This window comes from Lutzomyia longipalpis, chromosome 1 (genome assembly GCF_024334085.1).
Source record: "Lutzomyia longipalpis isolate SR_M1_2022 chromosome 1, ASM2433408v1".
Classification (NCBI taxonomy): domain Eukaryota; kingdom Metazoa; phylum Arthropoda; class Insecta; order Diptera; family Psychodidae; genus Lutzomyia; species Lutzomyia longipalpis.
The window spans coordinates 36934166-36962148 of record NC_074707.1 but is presented as its reverse complement, the minus strand read 5'-3'; the positions used below and the strand labels follow the sequence as shown (position 1 = coordinate 36962148).

At 34.2% G+C, this 27983-nt stretch overlaps 2 protein-coding genes across 4 annotated transcripts in view; one reads left to right on the top strand and one right to left on the bottom strand.

The window, feature by feature from the left end:
• LOC129787101 (zinc finger protein 395) overlaps positions 1-20462 on the top strand; it is an 88205-nt gene extending 67743 nt beyond the window's left edge. The window contains exons 5-8 of one of the 3 annotated variants that reach the window (XM_055822420.1): positions 5696-5793; positions 10136-10342; positions 10409-10538; positions 11760-20462. In XM_055822420.1, the coding sequence (XP_055678395.1) occupies positions 5696-5793; positions 10136-10342; positions 10409-10538; positions 11760-12071 (747 nt within the window). In that variant the 3' untranslated portion in view covers positions 12072-20462. Of the gene's footprint in view, positions 1-5695; positions 5794-10135; positions 10343-10408; positions 10563-11759 lie in introns of all 3 variants that reach the window. The other 2 variants (XM_055822419.1, XM_055822418.1) reach the window with 2 other exon arrangements.
• Positions 20463-22371: 1909 nt separating this feature from the next.
• LOC129787099 (BLOC-2 complex member HPS5 homolog) lies at positions 22372-27902 on the bottom strand. The gene is made up of 3 exons (XM_055822415.1): positions 27649-27902; positions 26003-27584; positions 22372-23307 (listed from the first exon to the last, which is right to left on the bottom strand). The coding sequence occupies exons 1-3, from the start codon at positions 27733-27735 to the stop codon at positions 22640-22642; spliced, it is 2337 nt and encodes a 778-aa protein (XP_055678390.1). The 5' UTR covers positions 27736-27902; the 3' UTR covers positions 22372-22639.
• Positions 27903-27983: the final 81 nt, after the last annotated feature.

Here is a 27983-nt window from a genome sequence, read left to right as displayed (position 1 = left end):
CGTGGACAAAATGGACACATACACACAATAGGTAGGCGGTTGCGTTTATGTGTGCGTTGCTGTTTGACCCCGACACGAAAAGTCGCTTCTCCTTTTTCAGTGCTCCTCTGGGTAGAAAGGAGAGATCCTTGTGAGCTTTAGAAGCGCGTGCTTTGCGTATGTATTGGAGGGCAAAACAAAGCGCGCCTGTCCTTCGTGCCGGTGTATTGGTTGCGCGCGGAAAGTAGGTCAAATGTGCAGGGTGGCCTCTACGGGGGTGGGGAAGCCCAAAAGTGGGGTTGCCAAGGCGAAAAGCCGGCAATTTGACGGTGTTTTTTCCCTATGGCATTGGGGTAGTTTACCAAGGCAGGCAGAAAATACCCCCCAACCCCCCATCAAAACCACCAATTACACCGCTAGGGGTGTTGGGCGCAAGAGTGGGTTGAAAATTTCGACCCAACGCCGACAATACAATGGAGGGTTTTATTTTTAACGGAGGAATTTGTGAAGCCCTATCGAGGACATTTCTCGACATTTCCCACCCACCCCTTTTTTTCTCAATGCGAAAATTCCTTCATTGTAATCAGAAAGTTATTAAGAGTTGTTGGAGAGAAGCTTTCAACATTGGGGCCCTACTTGTTGGGAATTAATCTCAATTTGAGGCCATGTTCGGAGATAATAGAGAGGCGGAAACAATGAGCGTTATCGCGAACGCGGGAAATATGAGTTGTATGAAGTTCGTCATAATGTATGTGGGGGAGCAGAGAGGGAGATGAAGAGAATATAACATAAATCTCATGAAATAGGTCATCGAATTCAAACCACTACCATTTCCCGGTGTGTTCAACAAACTCTCCCCCGGGGTTTCTTCCCCCAAACCAACTTATTTACTCAACCAGCAATTCTGTATGTACCAAATGTTGGTTATGTAGCATGTAGAAGGGCGAACATCTCATCCAGAGATCTCTATTTATGTATATTTACTTTTCCCGCTTTGTGGGAGCTTTTCCCGTTGTCACAACCCCGTCCTGCTCCATCGTGGTGTTCCCGGTATGGAAAATGGGACACATTGGAGCGAGAGGGATGCCATGGGTGGTGTGCGCACAATCCAACCGGCAACCTATCCGAAGCCGGGAATTCCAAAACCCGAAACTAGGTTAAGAGCTTCCACAGTGATATGACCCAATTTTCGTATCCCGAGGAAAATCATCGCGGGACCAGGGAGGTGTATATAGCCAACATATACTATATAGGTGTGCAATTTGGCGCATAGCATCCCCCCTCTATGTGCCCTATTTACTTCCGCATCGACCTGGAAATGTATACTAATATTTTTCTCCATTTCAAAAAAAAAATCCTTCAACAGTTTTTTTTACTTCACATTCGAGGGAATAATTAAATTACCCCGAAAAACGCGTGAAGTTTCAAGGGGGAATTTTTCCGGCACATTCCCAAGATTTATGGGTACATTTTTTCCTCTAGCTTTTCCGGTGAAAGCTTCCTAGGAAGCCATTAGGTGAATTGCTGCAGAATTGGGGGTTTTCCCGCGTGCGGAAACAAAGAGTCATCTCGCATTGTTGGTCACGATTTCAAGGGGAGTTTTTGGTGGGGAAAAAAGGATGAATTATTATTTCCTGAAGGCCTTGGGAATTAATTTCAGAGAAATTAAGTCATTTCGCTTTGGTTTTTGTGTGGTTAACTTTCAGAGACATTAAGGTTGATATTATGCCTGTTAGCTTTTTCTATCGTTCCTGCTTGTAATAATGGAGTCACGAGAGGTGGGAAAAAAGGTTTTCTTTCTGGGAAGATTTTACAAAATTTGTTTTAATAGCTTGAATGAGCTTTTTGGTCATTGATGAATTTTTATTCATCTATAACGCATAAGTTTTCATTACTTGATAAATTGCAAAGGACGCCATGACGCCATCTTTTAAAATGGAGTACGACCAGTACGACATTTTAACGAAGGAAGGAAATTGAGTAATGAATTCCCTATACTGAAGGATATATTGGATAGAACCTCATAAATACTTTTTAAAGCTCTCAATTCATTGAAATTGCTTTCCATAGGAATTTTGAGTATTTTCCCATTACTCGTGATCAGTTTGACATTTCGTCAAGTTTTTAAATTCAAATTAACTGCAATTTCTCTCTGTATCTTCATAAATCAATTTGCTTTAAATCCAAAAATATGTCTTTTTTGCAGGACACCACTACAAATTATCTTGTTAACTTTTAACGCCCTCGTTTGACATTTTGATGTCATATGTTGCAAATTGGTGTCAGACAAAGTGGTGCACTTTAGACGGTTAAACATAAATCCACATGACTTTTAGTCTCTCTATTAAAGCATCCAACACACTGATGATGAAGAAATTTTAGCAGATAAAGTGATTTATCACTCTTCTTGCTAAAAGATGTTTCTTTTGCTTAAATAAACTCGTTATGTGGTTGATTTTGAGTCAACTCTGTGTTACTTTCGATAAAAACCCTTTGGGCGGAATTTTCTTCTTCTGGGAAAATTTGGTGATATTGCTTTCCAAGTATGAAAGCACAAGTTTGTGGAGTTAGAGGTTTTTTTCTATGGAAGGGCGGGAAATTCCGTGAGTTGCCTTCCAAAATGGCTTTTTGGGCGAAACAATTTGACCTACATTCAGTCGATTTTTCGTGTAAATCACCCAGTTTATTGCTGGACATCAGTTGAGTCTTCCTGTAGTTCTCACATACATATAGGGCACATACAGCAAGGGAAGTATGTACCTAAAAGGAAGTTTTCCCAGCATCGGAAGATATTAATCAGAATGGTTTATCCGTTCGTTTTTTTTCTTTCTACTCCACATACAAAATGAAATTCTGAGCATCGAGTACTGCAACATACATATAAGAGGAGAATTTTTGGTATGGGAGAAAACATTGCAATTGGGGCATGTTCTACATTTCACAAATATTTACTCGCCTATTTACACCCCGCCGAACCATTGTACATGACTTTGGGGTTTGGCCTCGTGATTTCCCACATAATCGTGCCACCATGGCATCCAAGCATCCATCCGGGGTTGCTCTATGTATCCTCTGTACTACAATGCGCCCTACATAGTTGCCGCCTCCCTCTGGCCTAGCTTTCCAAGCCACTCTATGTAGGTCAGCGTGCCGCATAAAAAAATGCTCTGCATGATATATATTTATTTTGACACTAAATGCCATTTTTCCTCACACAGTATAGTAATACAAATTAATAGCTCATCTGTCTGCAAGAGAACAATAAAATATCTGTCAAGACAAGAAGACACTCCCGAGGACGGCTGTGAGTGATTAAGTGGAGTGGCATGATGGCAAATATAGCACGACCTAGCCGGCCGGCATTTCATAATAATTCTAGCGCGAGATTTTTTAATGCGAAAATTGTGAAATTTTTAATGTTGCTAAATCCCATCGTAGCCCCAGTTGCAACATACAGTAAGAAAAAACCGCACATATACATGCGGAATGCTGCTGCAAATTGCCCAGAGATCTATCTCATTTAGGCTCTAGATTGACAATTACCTCAATTTGTTTGAATTGGCGTCTTTGTTGCACTTTATCTCCTAAGAAGAAAATAACAAACTGAAAAGTCATTACAAACCATCATCGATGACCGACATTTCCATCATGGAAACCTTTTATGCTTTATGAGAATTATGTGTCAAGCTCATGAGACAAAGAGTAAAGTGAGATTACTCGATGGAAAAATATCACGTTGTCGAGTGGTTCAGCTTGTAGATTGGAGATAATATGAATGGGGAGTTTGGAATTTTGTAAATATTTACAAAAATGTTTTGGATGCGAGATGCGACACAAAATATTCCAAATAGATAAGAAAATACGAATTGATAAGTTTGTACATAAGTATAGCCTTTCTTTGTGATTTTTTTTCTTCTGTTTATGACTCATAAGTTGTTGGGAATCATTGGAAAATGCTTATACTGCATTAATTTTAATTAGTTTAATGCACTAATAGGGTATTAGCCTTTCGTTAAAATATATTGAACTTGTAAACAGCATAGAAACATTATGTATAGCAATTGATTAAAAGCTGTATAAATTGATTGCTGAATTATGTACTTTTTTTCTATAGAAAATTGATAAGAATTCTAAGTAATCTTACATCAACTTTCGTCATTTCCAATTGTTTTTGTTTTTGTTTTTTTGTGAACTGCACAGTTTATTGAAAAATTCAAAAATAAAAAAGAAATTAATTGCATCTGTTAAGTATCTTTAAGAACTTTAAAATAATTTATTGAAAATTATATATTCAAAAATAACATAAATAAATATTAAAGAAAAAAAACTAAAAGAAAAATAGTTCCTTTATCTAAATAAATAATTTCCTTATTCTTCTTTCAACTCGGTCTAAATGAATTGCAGAAAAATGAGCTAATAGTTGTCCAGAAAGAGTTTCAATGTTACCACCATCAGTGTGGGATCATTGAGACCGCCTATTGATAAATTGAATTTTCTGCCACTCCATTTCCCACCGCAAAGTGATTTTGCAGACTTGCAAAAAACAACATCCTGCCACATACAAAATCCCCAAACGGAGCAATGATTAGAATTTGATGGGGAGATAAACAGGAGGAAAATCCCTGAAGTGACGATAATTTTCCGCCTCCGAATACGGATTTTGTGTCCCAGAAAAGCTCCCGGAGAAAAGTAGGTCACCGCAGGATGGTGCGGGGGGCGGAGAAAATGTCTCAAAAGATTTTTCCCGGTATCCCATTCATCTTTCAATCGCATGCGACATTTTCATGCCCCCAAGTTCGTACATGCGAAAGCTGACGCTGGGGAAAATTGCTTCCAGGAAGAGCTCATCGATTTGCCAATTAAAATGTGATGGGATACTGATGGGCACGTCCTGTGGGAGGGCAGGGCAAGAGATTCGGGCATTTATTGATCGACGACACAGAAAACTCGGTGCGAAATGAGGTCGGGAAATGCGAGCTTTTGCGCGCTTCCGTGGGAATATTTCTGCTCCAATTTCTCAGCCACACACACAGCATCTTGCTTTTCTTTTCCTTTTGAAAATCGAAAGGATAGGAATGCTTTTCTTTGGGGAAAAATAGGGATAAAAGGGAGTTTTTTAAATCAAATTTGAGAGGTTCTTTATGTCTTGTTTTTTCTTTTATTGAAAAAGCTCAGATGATTATATACAATTCAATTTATTTTTCCAATGATGAAAGAGCTTTATTAATGTTTATTAAAAAAAAACCCTATTTAAAATCTAGTAAAAGAGGGATTTTTAAAGTTTTCCATGCAGTTTTCCTTCTCATTCATTGCCTGCGTTTAAAATTGTGATTCCTTCGAGAGCTTTATGAGGATATATTTTTTTTCTTTACCTCTGGGAGCAACAATCAACCCCTGGCGTGCCTGGTGAATATAGTCTCCTCCGTGTAGGTAACTAAAGAATGGCGTTGACCTACATTTTCAAGGCATAGCGCGTAGCACCGGGCGGTGGGTGATTTAATTTGTCGACCCAATTCAGCGTTTTCGAAACGAGGAGAGCAAAACTGGGTCAAATCTGATGCACACACACATTTGTTCTGATAAGAGTTGCGGTGTGCAAATGCAGATGAATCTCACGTGTGCCAAGCCCCATTTAATTTGTGAAATAATACCATGTCCTCAGAGTAACCACCACTGCACAAATCTCTAAAGTCCATCAATTTGATCTTCTTTGCAGGCAAATGGACCGCTCTTCAAGTGCGTTTGGAAGGGTTGCAACGTCATCCACTCAACAGTGTCCCAGATTGAAGCACACATTCGCAATGCACATTTAGGGTAAGTTTATGACCCACTTTTCAGAAGGGATTTTGCTGTAGGTAACATTGCCAACAACACCTCGTGACCTAATAACCTTTTTAATCGCATTGGAGTGTTACCACCTGAACTCTCGGGAGGGGCTCAAGTGGCATTTCTCAAAAGCAACCAACTAATGAACACGACGAGTCCACCAAAGAACCTTTTGGTGGTGGAGGACTCTACAATGGGTTTTCAAGGGGATGATGACTGGCAAATTTAAGGGTACATTGCTATGGAATTTAATTGTTCAAGGGCATCTGAGGAAATTGCAAACTCATTCGCGAATATTGCTGTCTGTGCCATGAAACAAAATTGAAAGCAACGTGTGGTTTTTTCTTTATTTAATTTTTAGAATTTTTGAGGGTGTTTCTTGATGATCGTTAATTTGAATTTGACATTTATTTAATGGCAATTTAACAATTAATTAAAATTATTCACACAATGATAGTTCTGACAATGAATTATTGATTAAATATTTATTAGTTCTTTGGAAAATATTTTGGAGATCGTGGAAAATACTTTATTTTAAATACAATTAATTTGAATCAAATTTGTCATTGACTGACAGTACTTGATATTTGACATTTCATGACAGTTGATTTTTAACTTTATTCAATTTTTAAAAAAGAATTAATAATAATTTCTTGTTGAGATCGTGTAGTTTGAGAGAATTGAAGAATTCTTTTTATCAGTTTCGGTGAGCTTTCAGTGAAAAATTTGTTTTTAAGATAGACATTTAGAACGGTTATTTTGAATTTTTAAATTCCTGTCAATATTTGAATTATAATGCAAGATCTTTGAAAAAATTCAAAAATGTTAAAGATTAAAGAGCAGTAAAGAGCATTTTATACCAAAAAGCTCCCACTTACAGACCCCTTGGCATTTCACTTCAAAAATATATTACTAACGTGACGAAAATTTACATACAAAATATATTTGATGTTATTTTCTTTGCCGTTTTCTCAGAGACTTTCACGCTGCATGAATATTTTGTGCTCTTTTTTGAGCTTCATTTGACTTTTTTTTATGTCTTTTCTGAGGCATTTTGACATCCTTCCTGCATCTTCAATCTCGCGGTGGGGGTTTTTTCACATCATTTTTATTGCGGATTTTTTTCTGGCGCCACGCTGAGGTTTCAGTTAGGTCAACTTAAAGTTTTACAAACGCCTTTTGAGGGAATTTTCACTGCACCTTTAAATTCACAAAGCTCTATTGATTTTCTTCATGCAGTTTGCACTTTCATCGCTTCAGGAAGTTTTACTATCGCTCACTTCTTTGGAGGATTTTCTCTCATGAAACTGTCAGGAGCAGAATTTTTCAATAAATGCGATAACGTTGAGCTTAACAAATTCAGCGTGGGGGTAGCTATGCAACCATTGTATTCCATGTGTGGAAAAGCGATGGAAAATTCATTGGGTATACTCAACGCTTCATCATGAAATTGAATAGGTCGATGTGGAATTTTCTTGCGTGGGAAATTCATTGAGATGTGGATAATTTTTCTCGGAGATTTCCTCGAAATTCGCAGAAAGGGCAAAGATTTTCCAACAATTTTCTATGGGTGGAAATTATTAATTTTTTTTTGGGTTCATAAGAAGTATTCAGGAAAGAATATATAGAGTTTTTGCTGTAAAACAAATTTATGCAAATAGCTTTCAATAAAATAAAATTCAATAAAAATATACATATAAGAAAGAAATCAAAGAGAGTTACAGCACAAATCTCCCGTGTGGAGTTGTGCGTGATGCGACTGCCAAAAAAAAAAATAACAAAACGAAGAACTCATCATAAATGGAGGAAGACGATCGTTTAAAGTGTGTCCAATGTGATGAGACACCTGGGGAAGAGTAAATAAAAAGACAAGAAGAGAGTGTGTAAAAAAGCGAGTGAAATATCGTGAAAATAAAGAAGTTTCGATGGGTCTCGCGATTGTAACTGTAAAAGCACGAGAACCTGTTACTTTGGCGGATCATCAACAAATCGAAATTGAATAATCAAGCCAATATATATAGCCCTGTGGCACCATGTCCAAGAGGCGAGCATTTTGTTTTGCAGAATAGATGGGGGGAGAATTTGCATGAGAAAAGGATCCTGTTGGCGGGGAGTATTCAAGAAAATCTCCTCACTCAGTCTTTGTCCGAGAAATCTCCATCTTCCACTTGGTCACTTCTTGGACGGTCTCGCGGGGCAGATTTTGCATATTGAATGATGTGATTTATCAACGAGATATATATGGTTTGGAACTGTGTATGTAATATATTAATTCTCGCATAGTATATGGCGCTTCAATGGGATTTGCATAGTTGATTGTTTGGAGCAGCAATGGAGGAGAAAGAGTGAGACCTCTCAGTGCTGGCGAAAAGACATGGAATATTTATTGTGCCTTGACACAGTTCTGTCCTCCAATGGCATTCAATCGATATTGACCCTCAAATGGGCTTTTCAATTTTCCAACTATGTTCAATCCCCCCCTGTGCGCGTATTTTGACATACCTACAAATTCCCCCCTGAAAGAGTTTTTCAGGTCATCCACAATCAAAAAAAAATTTGAGTTCCGTGACAAATTTTAATTCCACCTCAAAGCATAAATCAAAATTTTTGCCGACCAATTATACGATGCAAGTTTGACTAAAATAAAAAAAGAGAAGAATGAGGTCAAAGGCAAAGTATGTAACAGCCACAAATTCTCATATTCCAATCCCCAAAGCAATAAGTTTTCCACACTGAAAATTCAGAGAAAAGTTTCTCGTCCGAGAATTTGAGCATCTACCGAAGGGAAAAATAGGTCAACCTTCAGGGAAAATTTATTCTGGGGTTTTCCTTTGATTTTGAGGCCTCTCCATTGAGATGTCGCAGAGAGAAATTTTTTTTTAGTGTTGATTTGTGTTTTCTTCTTTGCTAAAGGCCGACAGAATTAATTAATTAAAACTAATAGTAATGAGTCGTGACAATATTTTAATTATCAAAGTCAAGTTTTAGTCAATGGATTGATTGTTATAACCCGGATTTTTTCTATTGTAGTGCATTTAGTAGGCTTAACAATTTTGAATTGTTTTCTTTGAGGGCATAAAAAGCGCATAAAAACTTTTTTTTTATTAAAATTGTAAATGATTTGATTAAAGAATTAGTTAAAGAACTTCCTCAGTCGAAATTTGAAGAATATTGATTAAGAAATAAAGTATTTAGATCATTTTAAAATTCTGATAAATTATTTTTTTAAACTTTTCAAACATTAGCAATGAATGTCTCTTTTAAAGAAAAAAGCTCTTGAGTAATTTTATTTTAATTAAATGCTTTACATTGATTAATATTCCACTATTATGTAGGTACTATTATAAAGGTATTCTAAAGAATTTTCTTAAAACTTTCCTTAGAATGTCAGTAGTACAAAAACCAAAACAAAATACTTATGAACTTTGAAAAGCTTTCACATAACTCATAAAAGTCAAGTAAGAAAAGTTTTCCGAGAAATTCTAGAGCATATCTTCTAACAAAGTTTCTATACGGCAAGTAGATTAACTGAAATGCCAAAAAGTACTTTAGCGTCCTTAATTGCAATTTCCGCCATCTTGAAATTAATTTCTAATCACTTATATATTTTTTTCCAATGTAGCGACTTATTAAAAACAAGAAGAGAAATTAATCAAGGAAATTTAATTTTAGTCTAATTTCTCAACGGATTAAAGACATCCTTCGTGGTTCCTTCCTCTAAGTCTTGCTGAAATTAAACTTTGGCAGCATATCGTCATAGAAACTCTATGAGGGTGGAAAAATCCCCTAAAGGGGAGTATGAAAATGAGCGTGGAGTAATCCATCTGCCCCCCTTAGAGGCATAAGGGATTGATTTCTTTGCTTTTGGAATCCTCCACATTGGCACAGCTTAAAATTAAGAGTATGCCGTGGATGGCAAAAAAAGCACAAAGTGATGAAAGTTGGAAGTTGAAAGAGAACTTGATAACGGTACATGGGAATTACTTTTATTTTTCTTCTTACTCTTTAATACGCCTCAATGTTCCGTTGTGCATGTCATCTCAAGTCGTGTGTACATATGCTATATACTTCCTCCTCGTCTGCTGGGTCCCCCCCTCATTTCATGGTGGTTACGCGGTGAATAAGAACACCGTGTTGTGTACCCATTTGCGAGGTATAAGAGATCGCGATCAGCAAACAAGCCACCAACTTGAAGACATTGAGCCCCACTTGAGATTTAAATTCTCCATAGCACAAATGGCACCTATTAGGGAGTTTGAGATTGCAAATCGAGACACGAGTACGTCGCCGGTGCTAATTTGTACTTACTCTTTGAAATTTCTTCTTCCAGGCCAAAGAAGCCACGTCAATCACTCGATGATGATGGCACCTTCAGCGACAGCGACCACGAGGAGGAGTTTTACTACACTGAGCTGGAGGATGAGGAAGATTCTGCTGGCCCCAGCCCACCATCACCGCCCACGCTAAGTCACAGGGATATGGCGAGGCCACCACATGAGGACCCTGAGTATCAGCGTCAGCTTGTGGGAAGTTTCAGGTAAAAGACTGCAAATCCTCCTCCCAAAAAAAAATCTCCTATTTTACTAAATAAATTTGTTTGTAGGCAAAGCTTCCTGTCGCTACAGCAGACTCCAGTAAAGCCACCGCTTCCCATCGGCCATGCCGGACCCATCAGTATTCCCAATGCGATTCTACCGCAGCACAACTACTCGTGGTCTCACCAGCAGAGTCCGGTGAGTCGGTCACTCCCTAAGGTGGTGAGCCCCATTTCAATTTTCTCTCTTAAAATACGCTTTATACTGTGAAGGGAGTTACTCCAAAAAGGGAATAAAATATGAGGAAAATTCTTTGCAAAGTCCTCTCATTTCCAAATTTCCGGCATATTCGATGATTTAATTAAACAGCTTGGGATTTCTGCACAAAATTAATTAATCCCGGCATCAGCCCATCCGGCAAAAAGCGCGAAGCTTACCCGCACACTCACCCGAAAAAGCCCCACAATTTATGGGAATTTAATATTCTCTCGCATGGGAGCCGCGAATTGGGGCGCGAATTAACTGGCGAGATGATCCAATCGGATTTGAAATTCAATGCTTTTCGGTCTCCCTTGCAAAAAAAAAAGAGAAAAACGAGAAATACTCGGTCAAGGTTTGAAAGAATTAAAAGAATTCATCAAAATCATCAATGAATTTGATGAAGCTCCACATAATTTTATTCCAAGCATGAAATGTTTCTTAGAAGATTGAGATATGAGTGAAAAGAGATGATTTTGGAATTTTTATTATGAATGGGCGCGAGAATTTTACCAAGAAAAAAAAAAGTTGAGAGTAAAAAAAATGCCAATGAATATTTTGTGATTAACGTCATCAGGGGGTGAATAGGGTCAATTTTAGAGGATTTTAAGTTTTTTGGTGGATTAAGGGTATACAATGCGGCCAAAGGAAATTTTTTTTATCTCATTAGTTTCATGAATTTGTGTACTTTTTTCACTTTTTTAGGAAAAGATTAACTCACCTCCACAATTTTCTACGTCCTCTCATTCAGTGTAAGAAATGGTACCCGGCTGGCAATTATTACACCAATTTCAAAAATAGAGTTTTTTTTTCAATTTTGTTTGAAATCAATTTTTTAAGTTTAATATAGCTTTAAAAACCATCAAATCTGAGAAAGAAAATTACAAATTCATTTAAAAGATCTAATAAATCTTAAAATAAGTAATTTACAGGCCAGCCGGGTTGTGTTTTTTACGACATGAATGAATATTTATTACACGTCGAGTAAAAAAATATTTTTTTACACGAAAAACAGATTTTTTCTTCTAAAGAAATCCTTTTTTGTCGTAATTAAATCTAATTTGTCTTCTTTGGAGTAACTTGTTGCACAGAAATTTTGGCTTTGAAGAAATTTAGCAAAAAAAGGGGGAATCTTCTTAAATGAGATGTTTGTGATTTTAGGCATCACCACAGAAGCACGTCCGACTGTCACCGCGTCCGTCCACGTCATACGCCCCCTATCCCTCCCCCACATACACAAACGCCATCACGGCGGTGCAGCACAATGTGAACATTTACATGTCGCCCGTGAATCAGGGTGCTGTGGTGGCTCACAGTGCTCCCGCCATTGGTAGCCACCGGTCGCCGCTGTCGCCGAATCGGCGTACACGTGGTGAGAACAAGAAGTGCAGGAAGGTGTATGGGATGGAGCACAAGGATCAGTGGTGCACCCAGTGCAAGTGGAAGAAGGCGTGCAGTAGATTTGGGGACTGAAAAAAGGCCAAGAAATAATTTGCCCAGATAAGTCCCATCGAATCGCGCAGCAGCGGGCAAATTATTTGTGTTTTCTCAAAGAAACAAACAAAACAAAGACATCGCCATCATCCCACATCTTCCACCCTCGGATCCATCGAAGCTCAAAAATGAAGGTAAAGAAAAAAAAAACTTAACGCTGGTCGTTTAAAAGAGATGGAAGGACAATACGGAGAAAATATTTCCATATGCCACAAAACTTGTGCCAGTTCGGGCAGATTTAGGAGGAGGCGCAGAGTGTTGTAAAATGTTGAGGATAATTTAAAAAATATACATATATATTATTATATAACATACAAATAAAATGCAAAGAGAAAAAGGATCACATTTTAGCTGTAGCCGTTTCAATTTAAAAGAAAAAGAAAATTTCTCTAATAGAATGCAAATTTTTAGGATGCTTTTAGGGTTATCAAATTTTGATTTTGGCATCAGTGGTTTTTAAGGAAAATAATAAATTTAAAGAAAAATGAAAGGTACAAGTAGAAAAGCGATGTCTGTGGAAAGCTTCGTTAGAAAATCTTCTCTTGCGAAATGTATTTGTGTAAGACGTATCATTGTGTAATTTGGTGTAGATGTGAGATCTCCCTGAAAAAAAGGTTCCCCAAAAAAATCAGTAAAAAATCCTTTTAGTGTGAGATTAAGAGTAAGAAAAAAAAATGTGAAAATATCTCAAAGAAAAATTGAAAAAATAAAACTCATAGGCCGTGATATCATGTTAGAAAAGCTAAGAGCATAAAAAAAGCTTCAAATTGATTTTTATATAAAATTCTTCTTTTTTTTTAAACCACTTTTTGCGATAAAATTGCATGCTTTGCACACATTTTTTCCTTCAATGTTTGTGCATTAATCAAAAAAGAAAGGAGATTTTCAAAAATTAAAGTGGTATAGGATGTGAAAATGATAAGAATCGTGGACAAAAAGAAATATCTTACAAAATAGATTTATCGCAAAAACCTTACATAAAATAAATAGGGTAACCCTAAAGAGAAAATTACAAATGAAAAAAAAAATATCTAGACAAACCAAAAAACAAAGTAATGTGAAGAAAATATTTAAGCATGGAGACAGAAATATATTTTTTTAGGATGAACAACATTATTTTTTGCATAAAAAAACAAACATAAATTTTAAAAAATATATAAAGAGAGAAGATATATATTTTTATTTTCGAGACATTCAAAATTTTATAGAGGCAAATTGCAAAAAAATCAACAACACTGATCAAGTGCAAAAAAATGAAATAAATTTTTAATTTTGGACATCAAAACCTATTCCGGAATGTAAAATAAAGTTTCGGAAATAAAAATATCTCACAGACCAAGATCACAAAAAAATCACGATGTGTGGCATAGGCAAGGCAATCAGTTGCAGTGTTTGAGATCATGAGAAAATATGAGAGAGAAAAACAAAAAGTATTTTGGAGAAAAGGGGAAAAATTTTCTTAAGAAAAAAATTCGAATTAAGCGCAGAGTCAAAAAATCCGGCAGTGTTGAGAACATCTCTGAAAATATATAAATGGTTTCAGTGAATGGAAAACCGAATTGGCAAAAATATTTTTCATCGTTCTATCTCTTTGAAACAAAAGTATTGAAGAAAAAAACTAAAGATGATGAACTTCGAGATTGTTTAAAAGAAAAAATAAATAAATAAAAGAAGTTAATCTGAAAAGAACGAAGATTCTAGAAACAATAAAAATCAATAAGGCTGATTTAGTTGTTACGTGTTTTACCATATCAATTTAATAATGAAAAAAAAAAAGATTTAAAAAACCTTAGTAAAAATCTTGCGAAATATGGGACATTTTACAAAAGAATAAAATTTTGTCTTGTCGAATTTATTAAGTTTTTTCTGAGATTTTAAAATTAAAGAAAGACTTTTATGTATTTTCTTCTCGCAAAAAAACTTATTTTCTGTTTATTATCTGTTTAACATTTATAAAGAAAATAAGGCAAAAAAATTACATCCATAAAGAAAGTTTCTTATTTAAAAAATATCATTAAACTTTCTTTTTTTTTTAAATAAAAATTATCTCTTTCCTCACAAATGATTTATTTTCATTTTTCAAAGTAATACAAAAAAGTCTTTTTTATCTTATTAAAATTCTCAGAAAAATCCGTTCTCATTAGTAAAATCTTAAAAAAAAAAGTATTCCCACAAAATATTTAAAATCAAAATTTAATATTTTTCGATACCACCTTAAAAAAACGATTCCAGTCTTAAAGAAAAAAAAAACAAAGTTAATAAGAAAAAAATACTTTAAAGAATCGTCAATTTTGTTGTCAATGTATTTGTTTGATATTTTATTATTTAATATTTTTTTATTGTAACGTCAAATAATTTGTTTTTTAATTAAATGTTATTACAAGAGAACACTGCCAAGACTTAAAATCAATCTGGTGCGTACTTTAAAAAAAAATGAAGAAAAATTAGTAATAGAAAAATGAGAAAATAAAAATTATTATTAAAAAAAAACGCGATTCGAATTTATAAAATCAAAAAATTAATGTTTTGAAAAAAAAACCGCGCAAAAATGACGTAAATTGAGATTTAACAAAATATAAAACGACGATCGTGAAACAACGTTTTGGCCCCTACATCATTTTCTCGTAAGACAAAAACCAAATGAAAAAAAATCTAAAGGAAAATCTTACAGAATCCAACACACGACACAAAGATTAAAAAATAAATGATCTTTCACTGATTGAGGATCAAACGAGGATCACGCGTAGATCCACCTCAATCGGTGGCTTTCTTAACTACAAGAACTGATTGACTGATGTTGTCTTTGCTGATTTGAAACGTGATTACGTTTCCATGACAACAAATTAATGAAAAAAACAAGAAATAAATATAAAAGACTTATATTTTTGCCTATTATTGTACAAAAGAAAAAAAATTAAGAGAAAATAACGTGAGAAAAAAAATGAGAAAAAAACCTACAAGAAAATAAACTACAAAAAAACTATCATCGTTCTACGATGGGAAATTGAAAAAAAATAGAGACGTAATTTTTAATGTGAGACACTCTGCAAATATCTGATGGAGAAAAAATATATATTAACTATAAAAAAAACTATTAACTTATTCATAAGAAATGAAGAGATGAAAATATAAAATATTATATACAAAATATAAAATATAAATTATACATTTTACTAATAGATTTAAGGCATGAAACTGAAAGAGAAAAATACAATATAGAGGATAATTATTAAGAAGAACAAAAAAAAAACATATTGATAGTAACTTTAAGAAACTCAATGGATCTCTATCGTTAAATACTTTCAATGTTTTCCACTTTTTTTCCGAAGATCGAGAAAAGAAAAAAAATATTTATATTAAAATATTAAAATAATTGAATTGATAATAATGTGGACGCGTTACCAGAGGAGGATATTACATTGTAAAAAAAATGAATTCTATTATATTTTTTAAAAATGGTTGTAAATGTGACATTTTTTGTGTGTGGATTGACATCCACGATCACCCCTCAAGCAGTTTTATTGCGCTTTGTTACTATTCCAGGTAGCCTTACGTGGACTTTTTGTTCTTTTTTGGAATTAATTTCATAGTGCGATCAGTATTCGGAACGATGATCGCGTCTGGAATTCACTCCGAAAGGATAAAAATCGTACGCTATCAGCTTGCATGACGATCAAACGATCCGCAATCGTCCTGCAAATTGATAGTTCCATCGATCAGTGGACACTTGCTATGTATTGATCTTCAAGTGTGGCGATATGAACCTTTTTTTTGAGTTGATCTTTGGAATTTTTTTTAAAAGTGATCTTTTCAATTTTTCAGATAAATCGCGATCACTTTTTTCAGTGATCTTTGCAAAGAAATTGAAGCTTTCAAGGAAAACTTTGCAAGAAAAATATGTTGCAAAGATCACAAAAAATTTCCAAAGATCACTTTAAAAGAGAAAAATTCTTTAATTTCCCAGCAATTTTTCAAAATTTTATTCCCGTTAATTTGCTAGAAATAATTCGTCTAAATGCTTTTTTCAATTCAGAGCTTAAAATGATCTAATGCATGATCTTTAAACTCTTCTATCGTGATCAAGTATGAAAGCAATCATTTTAATCAATGCGTGCAATTTATGTGCAAAACTCTACTTGCATTTTCGAGTGAAACACAAAAGTCCCTAAACAGTCCAAGATTTATTTAAACAATTACAAAAAGACCATAAACTTGAACTAAAAAAACTCGGACGTGAAGTCACGCAAATTGCAAATGAAAAAGAAAAATTAATTGCATTTCAAAAGCTGATAAAAGATTTTCACAGATCAATTACTCTCTACTCCCCCCCTCATACATGAATATATATTGATGCGAATGGAAGAACATCATTGAGAAATTAATAATAAAAAAAAAATTGTAATATTTAATGGATGGAAGAATGCTTGAAAAAAAAAATGAAGAAGAAATGATTGAAGATAGCAAGAAGAAAATAACAAGATGAAAAGCACTTAAAAGTACATGAACAATCTATTTAGATGCAATATAAATTATTCATATTAATACACTTATTATTAAATAGTAATTATTACTTAAAACATGAAAAATACAATGAGAGAAATTAATAATAAAAAAAAATGAAGAACCTCTGTACTGGATAAACCATTTCAAAAGAAGAAGACGAAGAAAAATGTAAAACGTCTCTAATTGTTAAGGAGCAACAAACACACACAAAAAAAATGAGAAGAAATACAAAAAAAAAGAAGATGAAATTGAGTAATGGAAGTTTATTGAATAGATGAGTGTCGTTGAAGAAAAAAATATCTATTAAATATTAATTAATAACTTGATAAGGAATAACTAAGGAAATACACGAAATTTATCAATAAATATTTTGGAGGTGAAGAAGGAGAAAAAAAAGTGAGACAGTGTATGAATTTTATGGCTATAACACTATTAAATTTATCTTCTACATAAGGTTTAAATTTTACAAAAAAAAACATCAAGTTACAAATTAATTTTAAGTGATAAAAACTGAGGTAAAGGAAACCATTAAGGATTTGTTAATGACACGTATGAGGAGATTTTGTGACAAAACTTTTTATTTTTTGGCATTTTATTTCTTCTCATTAATTTTATTACACTCTGAGAAATTAAAAAAATACGTGTTGGTATTCTTTATTTTCTCCCGAAATGTATTTTTCGTATTTTTAATTTAACAAAAAAAATAATCACTCGTCATTGCAATTTTCCTGTAATATTTTAATTTTCATTTGCAATATTTATTTATTTTATTCTTTTCCAAATAAGTTTAATTTTTCTCGCCCACACAGCTTGGATGTCGCAATAGAAAGTGCATTGAGAGGGTTTAACACCTGCAAGGAAAGGTGTTTGATAAATTTTTGAAATTACAAAAGAAAACTTTATCAAATTAACCTTTTCTTCTGTGTTGAGTTGTTTCTTTTGCAAATAAAGTTTTAATGAAAAATATTCTATTTAACAAAAAAACTATGGAGGAAATATTGTTGCAAATATTTTATACGTTGTATTACGAAGTTTTTTATTTTACAAAGTTTCAAAAAAAAAATGTAAAGAAAAATATTAAAAATGATTGCTATTTTATAAAAAAAATTGATTTTTTATTTCTTTTTTGAAACTTGCAATCTTGTTTCGATGTTCCTCACTCCTTGATAAAAAAGAATATTAAGGTAAATCTTCCGATAAGCCATTTTTGTACCTTAGAAAAGAGAAAAAAAAATACAAAATCAACCATTTTTTAAACTTTTATGAAAATATTTTTCAAGTTTTAGCGGTAAGTGTTTTTTTAATTTTTGATTTTTTTCTAATGCCTTAAAATTTATTAATATAAACAAAATGTTCACTTTCTGTTGTCGCTGTGAGAAAATGGGATTAACTTGGTGGTTAATTCGAATTTCTCCGAGTGTAAATACATCGCTTTGAAGCGTGCGATTTTTTTTGAGTATTAAGAATGTAATCTACTTGGAAACTCCTCATTTTTTTTTACCTATTTTTGTTATTATTTATTTTTAATAATTATTCATTTTTTGATTGTATAATAAATTGCTTTTCATTTCAGTGATACACTCATTGCCTGTAACTTTTGTACATAAATTGTTCCTTTGAGTGTTTTCGCATAAAAAAACTCGAGGCAATAAAAGTTTTTTGATGTTTTCTAATTTTCAACAAAAAAGAAACGTTGATGTTTTTTAATGTTTCATCTCTCGGTAGAGTCTCTCAAGCTCATTAAAAAAATTGAAAAAAATATTTTAGAAACATCAAGTATTATTTTTTTTAATTTAGTTGTTACACCTAAGAGAAAGAAATTAGATGACATTTGCTGTCAAATGATTTTTTCTTTCTTAGGCGCTGCAGCTCTTCCCTGTATTTTCTATAAATCTATTAAAGTTCTTTTATTTATAACAAAAAAAATCATTAAAATATTTTTAATCAAATGCACCAAGATGGCATAATATCAGTGGCATAAATCGTATCCAATTTATTTGTTTTTTTTTATTAAGAGATTCCTAAAATGCTTATTTTTGTAAAATATGTTTGTAAATTATTTTTTAAAAATAGTAAAACTCACTTCAAGACAAAAGTTAAGAAAATAGAAATAAAATAGTAAAAGAAAAAACAAAATGTACATATTACAGAAAAACGATGGTATATAATTGTGATTGCTATAGACAAAACACTCAGTTCCATGAAGTAAACTCTCAAAAAAGAAATGACAAAAAAATAACAAAGATTTTCTTGAAAGAGTTTATGGAATGACTGAAGTGCATACAAAGTAAAAAAAAATAAAACTTTTAATATAGAAAAAAATGTTAATATGGAAACAAAAGAAAAAATAGTTAAAGGCAATATTTTTGGGCAACAGGACTCTCTTTCTATATATACACAGAAAAAAATGGAAAGTTGTTGAGAACTTTTTGGATGGATGGTGGACAATGGCTCAGAGTTTCCCGCCAAAAAGCACAAAAAACACTTTTGAACTGATTGAATAAAAAAAATCATGGTATTCAAACTTTTCTAACCAAAAACTCTCCTCCTCTTTTTCTACTAAACATTCTATCGCATCTAAGGCCTCCCTCCCCCCTCCCCCCAAAATGGGAGCTTTTACCTCAACTGGAAAGCTTCCTGTACAACTTCAAACTATATGTATACTCTTTATATACCTACCTATATATTGGAAAACAAAATGAAGAAGAAAAAATCAACAAAACACAATCACTAAAGTGTTAAAAAAAAGTTGTCTCGAGATATTCCAAGAAATAGAACTATATAGTAAAGTAAATAGTAAAAGAAATATTAATAGAAAAATTAATCAACAAGCAAAAATAATTATATAGTTACAACACAAAGAAATAGCAGAATTTTCCCAAATAGTAGATAAAAAAAGGAAGATGATGAAAATACAGAAAAAACCATATTTAATAGTTTGTTGCCGATAGATGTTAAGAAGAAGACGAAGAATAAAAAAAACCAGATGATCCTCCTTCACAGAATCACTAAAAACTAAGAAGAAAAAAAACAAACAAACTGCAAGATATCAAGACACAACACATTGAAACCATTTCAATTTCCAAATATTTTTTTTTTATTTAATTTACCTTTTATCAAATAATATTTTCAATGTATAATTTTTTTAAAAATAAATATAAAGTTCTTTTTCTCATAATATTTAGGTATGAAACACTACGAAAAAAAAACATTTACAAAGTCACATTATTTTCATCACAAAATAAAATTTCTCATTAAAAAAAAATAATTGTTACATTATTTTAAAAATGAACCCAAAACCATAAAAAATAATTAAATTTTAAAGACAAGAATTTTGATATTTGAGACACAACCAACAAAATAGAGATGATTAGAAATTATATTTATAGTGTTTTTATTGAAGAAAAAAAAGAGAGACAAGAAGTATAAAAAAAGAAAATTAACGATATTTTATTGATTATACAGAAAATATAAAAAAAATTAAGAAAAAATCTATATCATACATCTTTCTCGTTCATATTTACAAGAAAAAAATGAAAGCATTACATTATAAAAGAAAAGAAAAGATAAAATATATCGGGTAAGAAAAGTACATTGTAAGTTTTAGAGAAAGTGGAAAATACACAAAAACTAATATTTATTTATAAGGTGAAGAAAAAAGTAAAAGAAAAAATCGATATTACTGCAAGAAATCAATATGTATAATTTCTGAAAAAATAAAAAAAAGAAAAACTATATATTTCAAATGAAAAGAAAAAATAAAAGAAGAAAATATATATTGAGAAAAAAAAGCTACAAGATGTATGGAAATAAAGTATATTAAATATATATAAATATATATACAATAAAGTCCAATTCGAAGAATAATTTTAAAGTCTTTTCTTTGAGATTCTTCATCGTTGATTTGGTAATTTTTTCATTGAAATTATGAAATTGTGTGGATTTGAAAGGATTCTCAATAAGGTAAAGTATCTTTTTGATTATTTTTTGAATTAATCTGATAATCGGGATACTCATATCCGAGGATTTCGCTTTGGGAAGATATCGAAATTTATTGAATAAAGAAAAATTTTAGATCTTCTAGATGAAATTCAACAACATATTTAGCTATTTTTTTAAAGAAATTAATTTAAAATTCGGATTTTAAAAAAATCTTGGCATTTTGGGGTTTTTTAAAGGAATAAATAAAAATTCGGATTGATAGAAAGCTTTTAATAAAAAAATTTAGATGTTTGAAATTAAAAAATCTCGTTCTTGGTGAATTAAAATTATTAAAAGCATTAAAAATTTTTAATAAAAAAAGTCTGGTGAGTTCTATTCAGCGTCCTTGAAATCCTTAAAATCTTTAAATGTTCTGATTAAGGATTTCTTGGTCACAGAATACGGCCATAGACGATAATCTTTATTTTCTATCATTGCTAGAATTAAAAAGAAATATCCGAAAGATATAAAATTGATTAAACCTTTATAGATCGATGGGACGTTTTCGTCATGTAGCTTATTTTTTAGCCCTTTCAGGTTCATTGTGTCACTGACCCAAAGGTTCGATTTTGAAAATGTTTCATTTTGTATAGGTACCTGGACCAAGTCAAAAAGCCATGGTGATGAGAACCGTAATTGGTGCAAAGTGGATGCAGAAAGTGAAAATTAATTTGACAAAAATACCCCCAATTATTGATGCCTGAGGAAGGAGAAATAAAGCTCCGAAACGTCGCAAAAATAATAAAAGAGTATTTTTAAAAGGTCAGATCCCGCGTTTTGACTCCCACAACATTTGTAAATTGACCGAATCTCCAACATTCCTAGTATTTTTTTTTTAATATTGAGTTTAAATTAGTACAAGATTAAGGGGTAGATTCTGATAAATTTTTTTTTCTATTCTAACAACTGAAAATTTGCTTTCAGGTTTTGACAATTCGGTGTTATTAAATCGTTTTATTGTCGTTCTACAAAAGAGAAAGAAAGAATTTGTTTTTGAGGAAAATAGTCAGAAAGATCTCTGAAGATGTCAGGAAAAGTAATTTTTCTTCAAAAATCCGATTAAGGATAGAAATAAAATGTTAAAATCTTATAAGATTTTTCCTAGAAGGCCAGAAATCTTATAACTGACGAATTGAAGGAAAGAAAAAAAAAAGAAATTTTTTTTATCAGAATCTATCCCTAAGTTGTTACAATCCCTGATCATTTTATGAACACAAAAGAACATCCCCAAGGATTCACAGGATCAGAAAGAATGAAAAACTGAAAATTTTTGAGTTATTTATTTTTTTAGTCCAATCAGCTCGCTGGATTGATCGCAGTCCTGAAAGGGTTAAATGCTTAATATTGCATTACTTTTATTGGATCTGAATCTTCTCCAAGGTTGAGATTTTTTGGCTTAAAATGTCTCATTTGAGGTCCAAAGTTAGCCCTAAAATTTATTTTTACTCCATTCCACCCTCTGGAATTTTTACGGTCTTTAAAGGGTTAGGAAATTCGCTTGAAAAGGATGAAAAATGAAGTATTTCAAAATTAGTTTTTTTTTGTCAGAAATAATTTACTTGGGCTCAAAGGAATTTCCAAAAATAGATTCTTATATCGCTATAGATTCCTTAAAGTCCTTAAAGGGCTAATCATTGATTTATGGAGGGTTCTTGAAATTAATTTTAAAAAAAACCTAAAAAAAATATAAAGGATTTCATCGGATTCGAACCTTCGCCTTTTCTCAAACAAAGACCAATCTAAACTCACTGCGCCAAAAAACTCTCAAATTAATAAAAAATAATTAAAAAAGACATTTTCTCTCTCTCTAATAAATGATTTATTTGTCGTTAAAATAATACACGGTAAATAATTTAGTAGGTATGTATAATTATATGTATAGCAACTTGCACCTTATAGCCTACATAGAGTATCCTTTAATGCATTTTTGGTGTATATTTTGTGTAAAAAATATGCAGTTTAAAATACAGTCAAATACTGAGTCGGATTCCGACTCGTGTCCGAGCATTGTTCTTGTGGTAACTGGAAAGTTTTGAGCGCCATCCCCGCTTTGAGTCCCCCCTCTATGGCATCTGCAGGCACGTGAGGAAAAATTCCCTCATCAGTGCATTTTTTGGGAGATTCTTCTGATACTTTTGCAACTCCCTGAGCGTTTCCCGGCCTCCTGCGCACTTTGCCGCCACATCGGCGAGATAATTCCACGTGTAGAATGATGGGAGATTGTCTGGGGGAGATTCAATGTCCGCCTGAGCACCACACTGTGGGCACCAGGCTGTGCTGTGTGTCAGCAGTTGGTCAAGGAGGTACAGCACCCGCCCAAATTGCATCCCGCGGAAGCGCTCAGACACTTTGGTGAAGACTGCACAGCTTCCGGAGGCAAAGAGAACATCCTCCATGTGCTCAAAAGGTCCCTCCTGACTGCGATAGAGGCACCACAGGCTGAGGAGAGCTGGCACCCGCTTCGCCATGTCTTCACAGCGCTGCCTCTCCTGCCGTGACCAGAGGAACTGAAAGAGAATCTTCCCCACATCCATGTGTTGTCCTTCGCTCATGGAGATGAGTGGGAATGAGCAGTTGGTGCACTTGGGCGATGCGTCTCCCTCATTAACCACAATAAATCCCTCCAGGAGGAATTCCTGAGCTTTCTCCTCCATCTCCCAAATTAATTCGGGTTTCACGTAGTCCAAGTACAAGCCGATACAATTCCTCCTGGCTTCTGGTTCACTCTCCCCTGGAAGCAAGAAGGAAAAAAGGGTTTAAAGATCAGTCCGTCAGGCAAAACCGAAAGATAGCAACCAGAGTTGGGCAATTTCATGTAAAATTATTTGTTTACATGATTTTTACATTTTACATGTAAAAAATATGTAAATTTTATGTAAAGTATACAAAAATGTAAAAAATTTGTAAAAACAATAATTGAGGGAGAAATGATCGGAAAAAACCTAAAGTTTGATTTTTCTTTGTTAAAATTAATTCAAGTAATTAACTAAAAGTCTTTAAATCAAAAAGTTGCTTTACATTAACGGAAAAATTAGTTAGTAAAAAGTTTGTTAATTTTTTAAAAGGTTTTAAATTTCTTTCTTAATATGTATGCAAAATTACTGATTGGTCAGAAATGTCGGTAGAAAATCATCTTTTATATGAAACCCGTTAAGATATTTAAAAAAAAAAAAACTTAACCTCTAGGCCGCCAAGCGGGGTCGTTGAACGACCCCAGCGCTATATTTCGTGCTATAACTTAATAAACATAAAAGATACCATTCCCATCTTTTGGAAATAAGTTCCTTGGTTATCTGAGGAGGTTGTGTAAAAATTTCAGCTCAATCCGTCCACCACAAGAAAAGTTATTAAGGAAAATGTAGAAGAAGGGAATTCAAAAATTGATGTAACGGCCATGCTGCGGAAAATTTCTTAGAATGAAGTTAGTAAAGTCATGAACCGTGTGCTAGTGGGGTTGTTTTTATTTCCCACCCTACCTTCTTAGTGTCAAAATCATCGCGAATAAGTAGCATAAATCGCATAAAACATAGTCAGAAGCACATAAGTGTTCAAAAGAATAAAGAATCTTCTAGAAATATTGCCATTTATCACGGTGCGGGAAGTGAAGGGAATGTGGGGAAGTAGTGAAAAAAATAGCAGTTGCGATCAACTTCGTGGCAAATTTCTCGCGAAGAAATTGTGAAAAATGAGTGAAAAAAGTTTTTCCATAATATGTTCTTCTAATTGCTTTGTGGTGGAAAATTTGTAATGCAAGGGGCAAGAGGACTATATAAAGAGTGTAAAGGTAGTGACCCGACAGTTCCCGGTTGTATAGTTTATGAGAAAATCGACTTCCTTCTTGGGGTCGTTCAACGACCCCACCTTGGCGCTCTAAGGAAGCTCCAAGGTCTTGGCGGCCTGCAGGTTAAGTCAAGATTATGTAGAAATTTCCTTTTTGTAAAGAAAAAGATGAAATATCCTGGTTTTTCATTCTTATTGACGTTCTTAAAGCCTTTTCTCACATTATTATTAAAGCTTTCTTTAACATAATTTTGAGTTAAAGCTCAAATTACCATGATAGATAATTTCGCATTTATGTGAAATGAACACATATATTTTTCATGGAGAAAACTCACCTTTTAAAGGTAGGGGAGACCGGGGTAAAAATAGTCATTTTCGAATTTTCAAATGCCAATTTCTCCGAAGTTATTAATCGGAAAAATCGGAAAAAATTCTGGTGGAAAGCCCTACCAACCTATAATTTTTGACGGTAATTTGGAGGTTATCCGATCAGTACTTTAGGAGTTAAAAATGAAAATAGATTTTTGGCCCATTTCCCAAACTTTTGCGTATTGAGAAAAACGAGTTTTCCGAAGTTTTCCTTCAGCAATTTTCCAATCTGATAATTTTTCTCACTATCTAGGTTACTTCAGAAAACGTTGCCATGGTGTATTTTTCACTAACTTATAATGATTTTTCTGAACAATTAATTGAATCAAAACATACCCCTTGGGGTAGATCGGGTCAACCCATGTAAATCATATGGGAGTTCGAAATTTTTGACATATTTTCTATCCATTTGTTGCAAAATGACGTGATTGAGAAAATCGCAAAATTCTCTGTTTTAGTGCGTATAAAAGTGAAATTCCTTGTCGCGAATCAAAAGGTGAGAAGTTTAGCTATCAACTACTGTCAATCTCTCAGGTGGGAAATCATTGGAAATGTCGGAAAATTCGACCGACTTTATTTAGCCAACTGGTGACTATATTTACCCGCCGCGTTTAAAAATAGTCAGAAGCGGAAGGGTTTAGGAAAAGCTCGAAAACTCATATTTCCCGTGGAGATAGAGAAAAGTGGTCTGAGACAAAGTTGTAGGCCAGGAAATTTCCTATAAGAATGACGTATCGAGGAAATTTTCTTGCCCTTGGGGAATCCTGCAGATAAGGATTTATGCAAATTGACTATTTTTACCCCGGTCTCCCCTATAATGTTAATTTAAAGAATTTTTTCATAAGGAAAGAATGTGTTGAAGGAAGAAAATAAGTTCAATTTCAACTTTTCTCCTTAATAATGGAGTTGAAAAACATTTTTACAAAACTACAAGTGAAATTTTCCATAAAAGTATGACAATTTACAAACCTTTAACAAATTAATTCTATCTGTATTTTTAAAAATTTCGAAGATGTGCATAAAAATTTACTTTACAATTTTGTCTCTTATCATGATTTTTTTGTCTGAAAATAACTTTTTTCATAATTTTACAAAATAATTACATTTTTTTCAATTAAAAAAATATTTTTCTACCATTATTTTCTTTTACATTTATTTATGTAAAATTAAAATGTAAAGAAAATGTAAAGAAAAAAGCATGTAAAGAAAGGAATTGTTTACATGTAAAAAAGTATGTAAAAATGTAAACAAACCGCCCAACTCTGATAGCAACTCACCATTCTCCACCATTACAGCCTGAAGCTTGAGGAGGAGCGCAGAAATCTCCGCTAGGGTGTACCGATCAAAAATCTCAGCATAGCGCTCCACAAGCCTGATATTCCCAATTCGTGATGATTTGTAGATCATATAGAGATTCCGGAGAAGTTTCTCCTCGTCCGTAAGTCGCGGATAGACCATCTCCGGGACGGTCTTCCTACTGAGCACCATCCTCCGGGTAACAATTTCCTCATCCGGAGGTGCTGAGAATTCCTCAATCTCCCTGAAAACCGCCCTGTGTCCATTCTCCGGCGGAACTGCCTCATGCTTCTGCCCTGCATCGAAGCTGGCCAGCAGATTCAGTCCAATCTTGATATTCCTCCCCAATTTGCTCTTTATCACCGTTGCAATGACATCCTTGATATTCTTCTGGGGAAACTTCCCCTCGTCATGAGCCACGGGCACCGAATCCACCTTTGGGGTTGAAATTATGCTCTCAATGAGCTTTAGAACCTCCTCTTCGTGCATTTGACACAAAAAATCACGGAATCGCCCAATTTGCGGCGAATCCCGCACCCTGACGTGATTCTTCACGTACGACTCATTCCGTACAATTAGCTCCAGGCATGTGGGAAAGTCTTCCAACATCAGGGTGTCAACAATATGATCACAGAGTTTGGCTACGCGCACCACAAACACCTCCATTGTGTCGAGAAAAACGTAAATTGCATTCCCTACGATCCGGATGCTGTGAATCCCCGGAAATTCATCATTCCACAGTACAAAATTATTCTTCGGATCGAAGATATAAATCCCCAATGGGGTGTGGGCTACAATTAGCTTATTATCCATGCACAGAACTTGCTGAAAACTCAGAATTTGCGCTGGGAAGTCCCTTGAAGCATTCTCCGGGGTTTTGTGACGAATTCGGGCTGGTGGAATGGCCAGAGCATCCCTTAGGTCTATTGTTTGCTTCACATTCCCATCAAATTGAACTTCCCAGAAGCGAGTCTTGGGGCGAGCACAGTAAATCCGTCCCGAGAGGAATTCCTCCCGTTGAACACCGACAAAACATGCTCCACATGCTCCATTGCGAGCTTGATTCCCAATTCGTTTGAACTCCTCACGCTCTGTATTGCACATTATGCTCCCAGCTGTTGTGGTGACCAGCAGGAGGACGTCGAAGCTGTCAATTTGCACCACGGGGGCACCCAAGAGGAGAATCTCCTGCGTGTGCATATTGAGCAGAGAGCGATGGATGAAGGTTGAGATGCTCACGCACGTCACACGCCCACGATCATCCCCAAAGTACAAACATTTATCCCCATTTGCCCAGTGGAGGTACGTGATCCTCCCCGTGTCCACCTTCCCTGCCCTCTCGGGGATTGCAGCCTCACTGTCCAGCGCTGAAAGGAAAATCTCCCCTGAGGCCGTAGCATGCGCAACGTACTTTTCACTCGTGGAAACACTCACGAGGGTCACGGAGGTCGTTCGATTGGGGATCAAGTGTCTGAACTTGCACGGTGAGCGCTGGAACAGATAGAGACTCCCGGATGTAGCACCAAACACCAGATACTTGTCTGAGGCACTAAAGCACGTATACTGTGGATGACAAGAACGTAAAAATTAGTGGCCCTGAAGATCTTTCCGGACGTCTGGAACTTACTTTTATCCGCTGAGTGCAACGCTGCTGAATTGTTTCGCTCACATCACAGAGATCCGTGAGGAGATACTGCTCGAATGCATCACCCATGTCTGGAGGAGGATCACGGGCTCACGATGTGACACACAGATGCACTTCCGGGCTGAGATTTGGGAGGAAAAAAGAGGTCAAAAACACAAAAAATTTACAAAAACGACGACGATGTTTTTCTTCCTCCACTTCTTCTTCTTCTTTTCCTCCACGACAGGTGAAACATCAGTATGTCCCAGAAAGGTCATCTGCGTGAGTGAAACACACCCAAATAATAAGATTTGAACTCTAACGTATTTTTTTTGGTT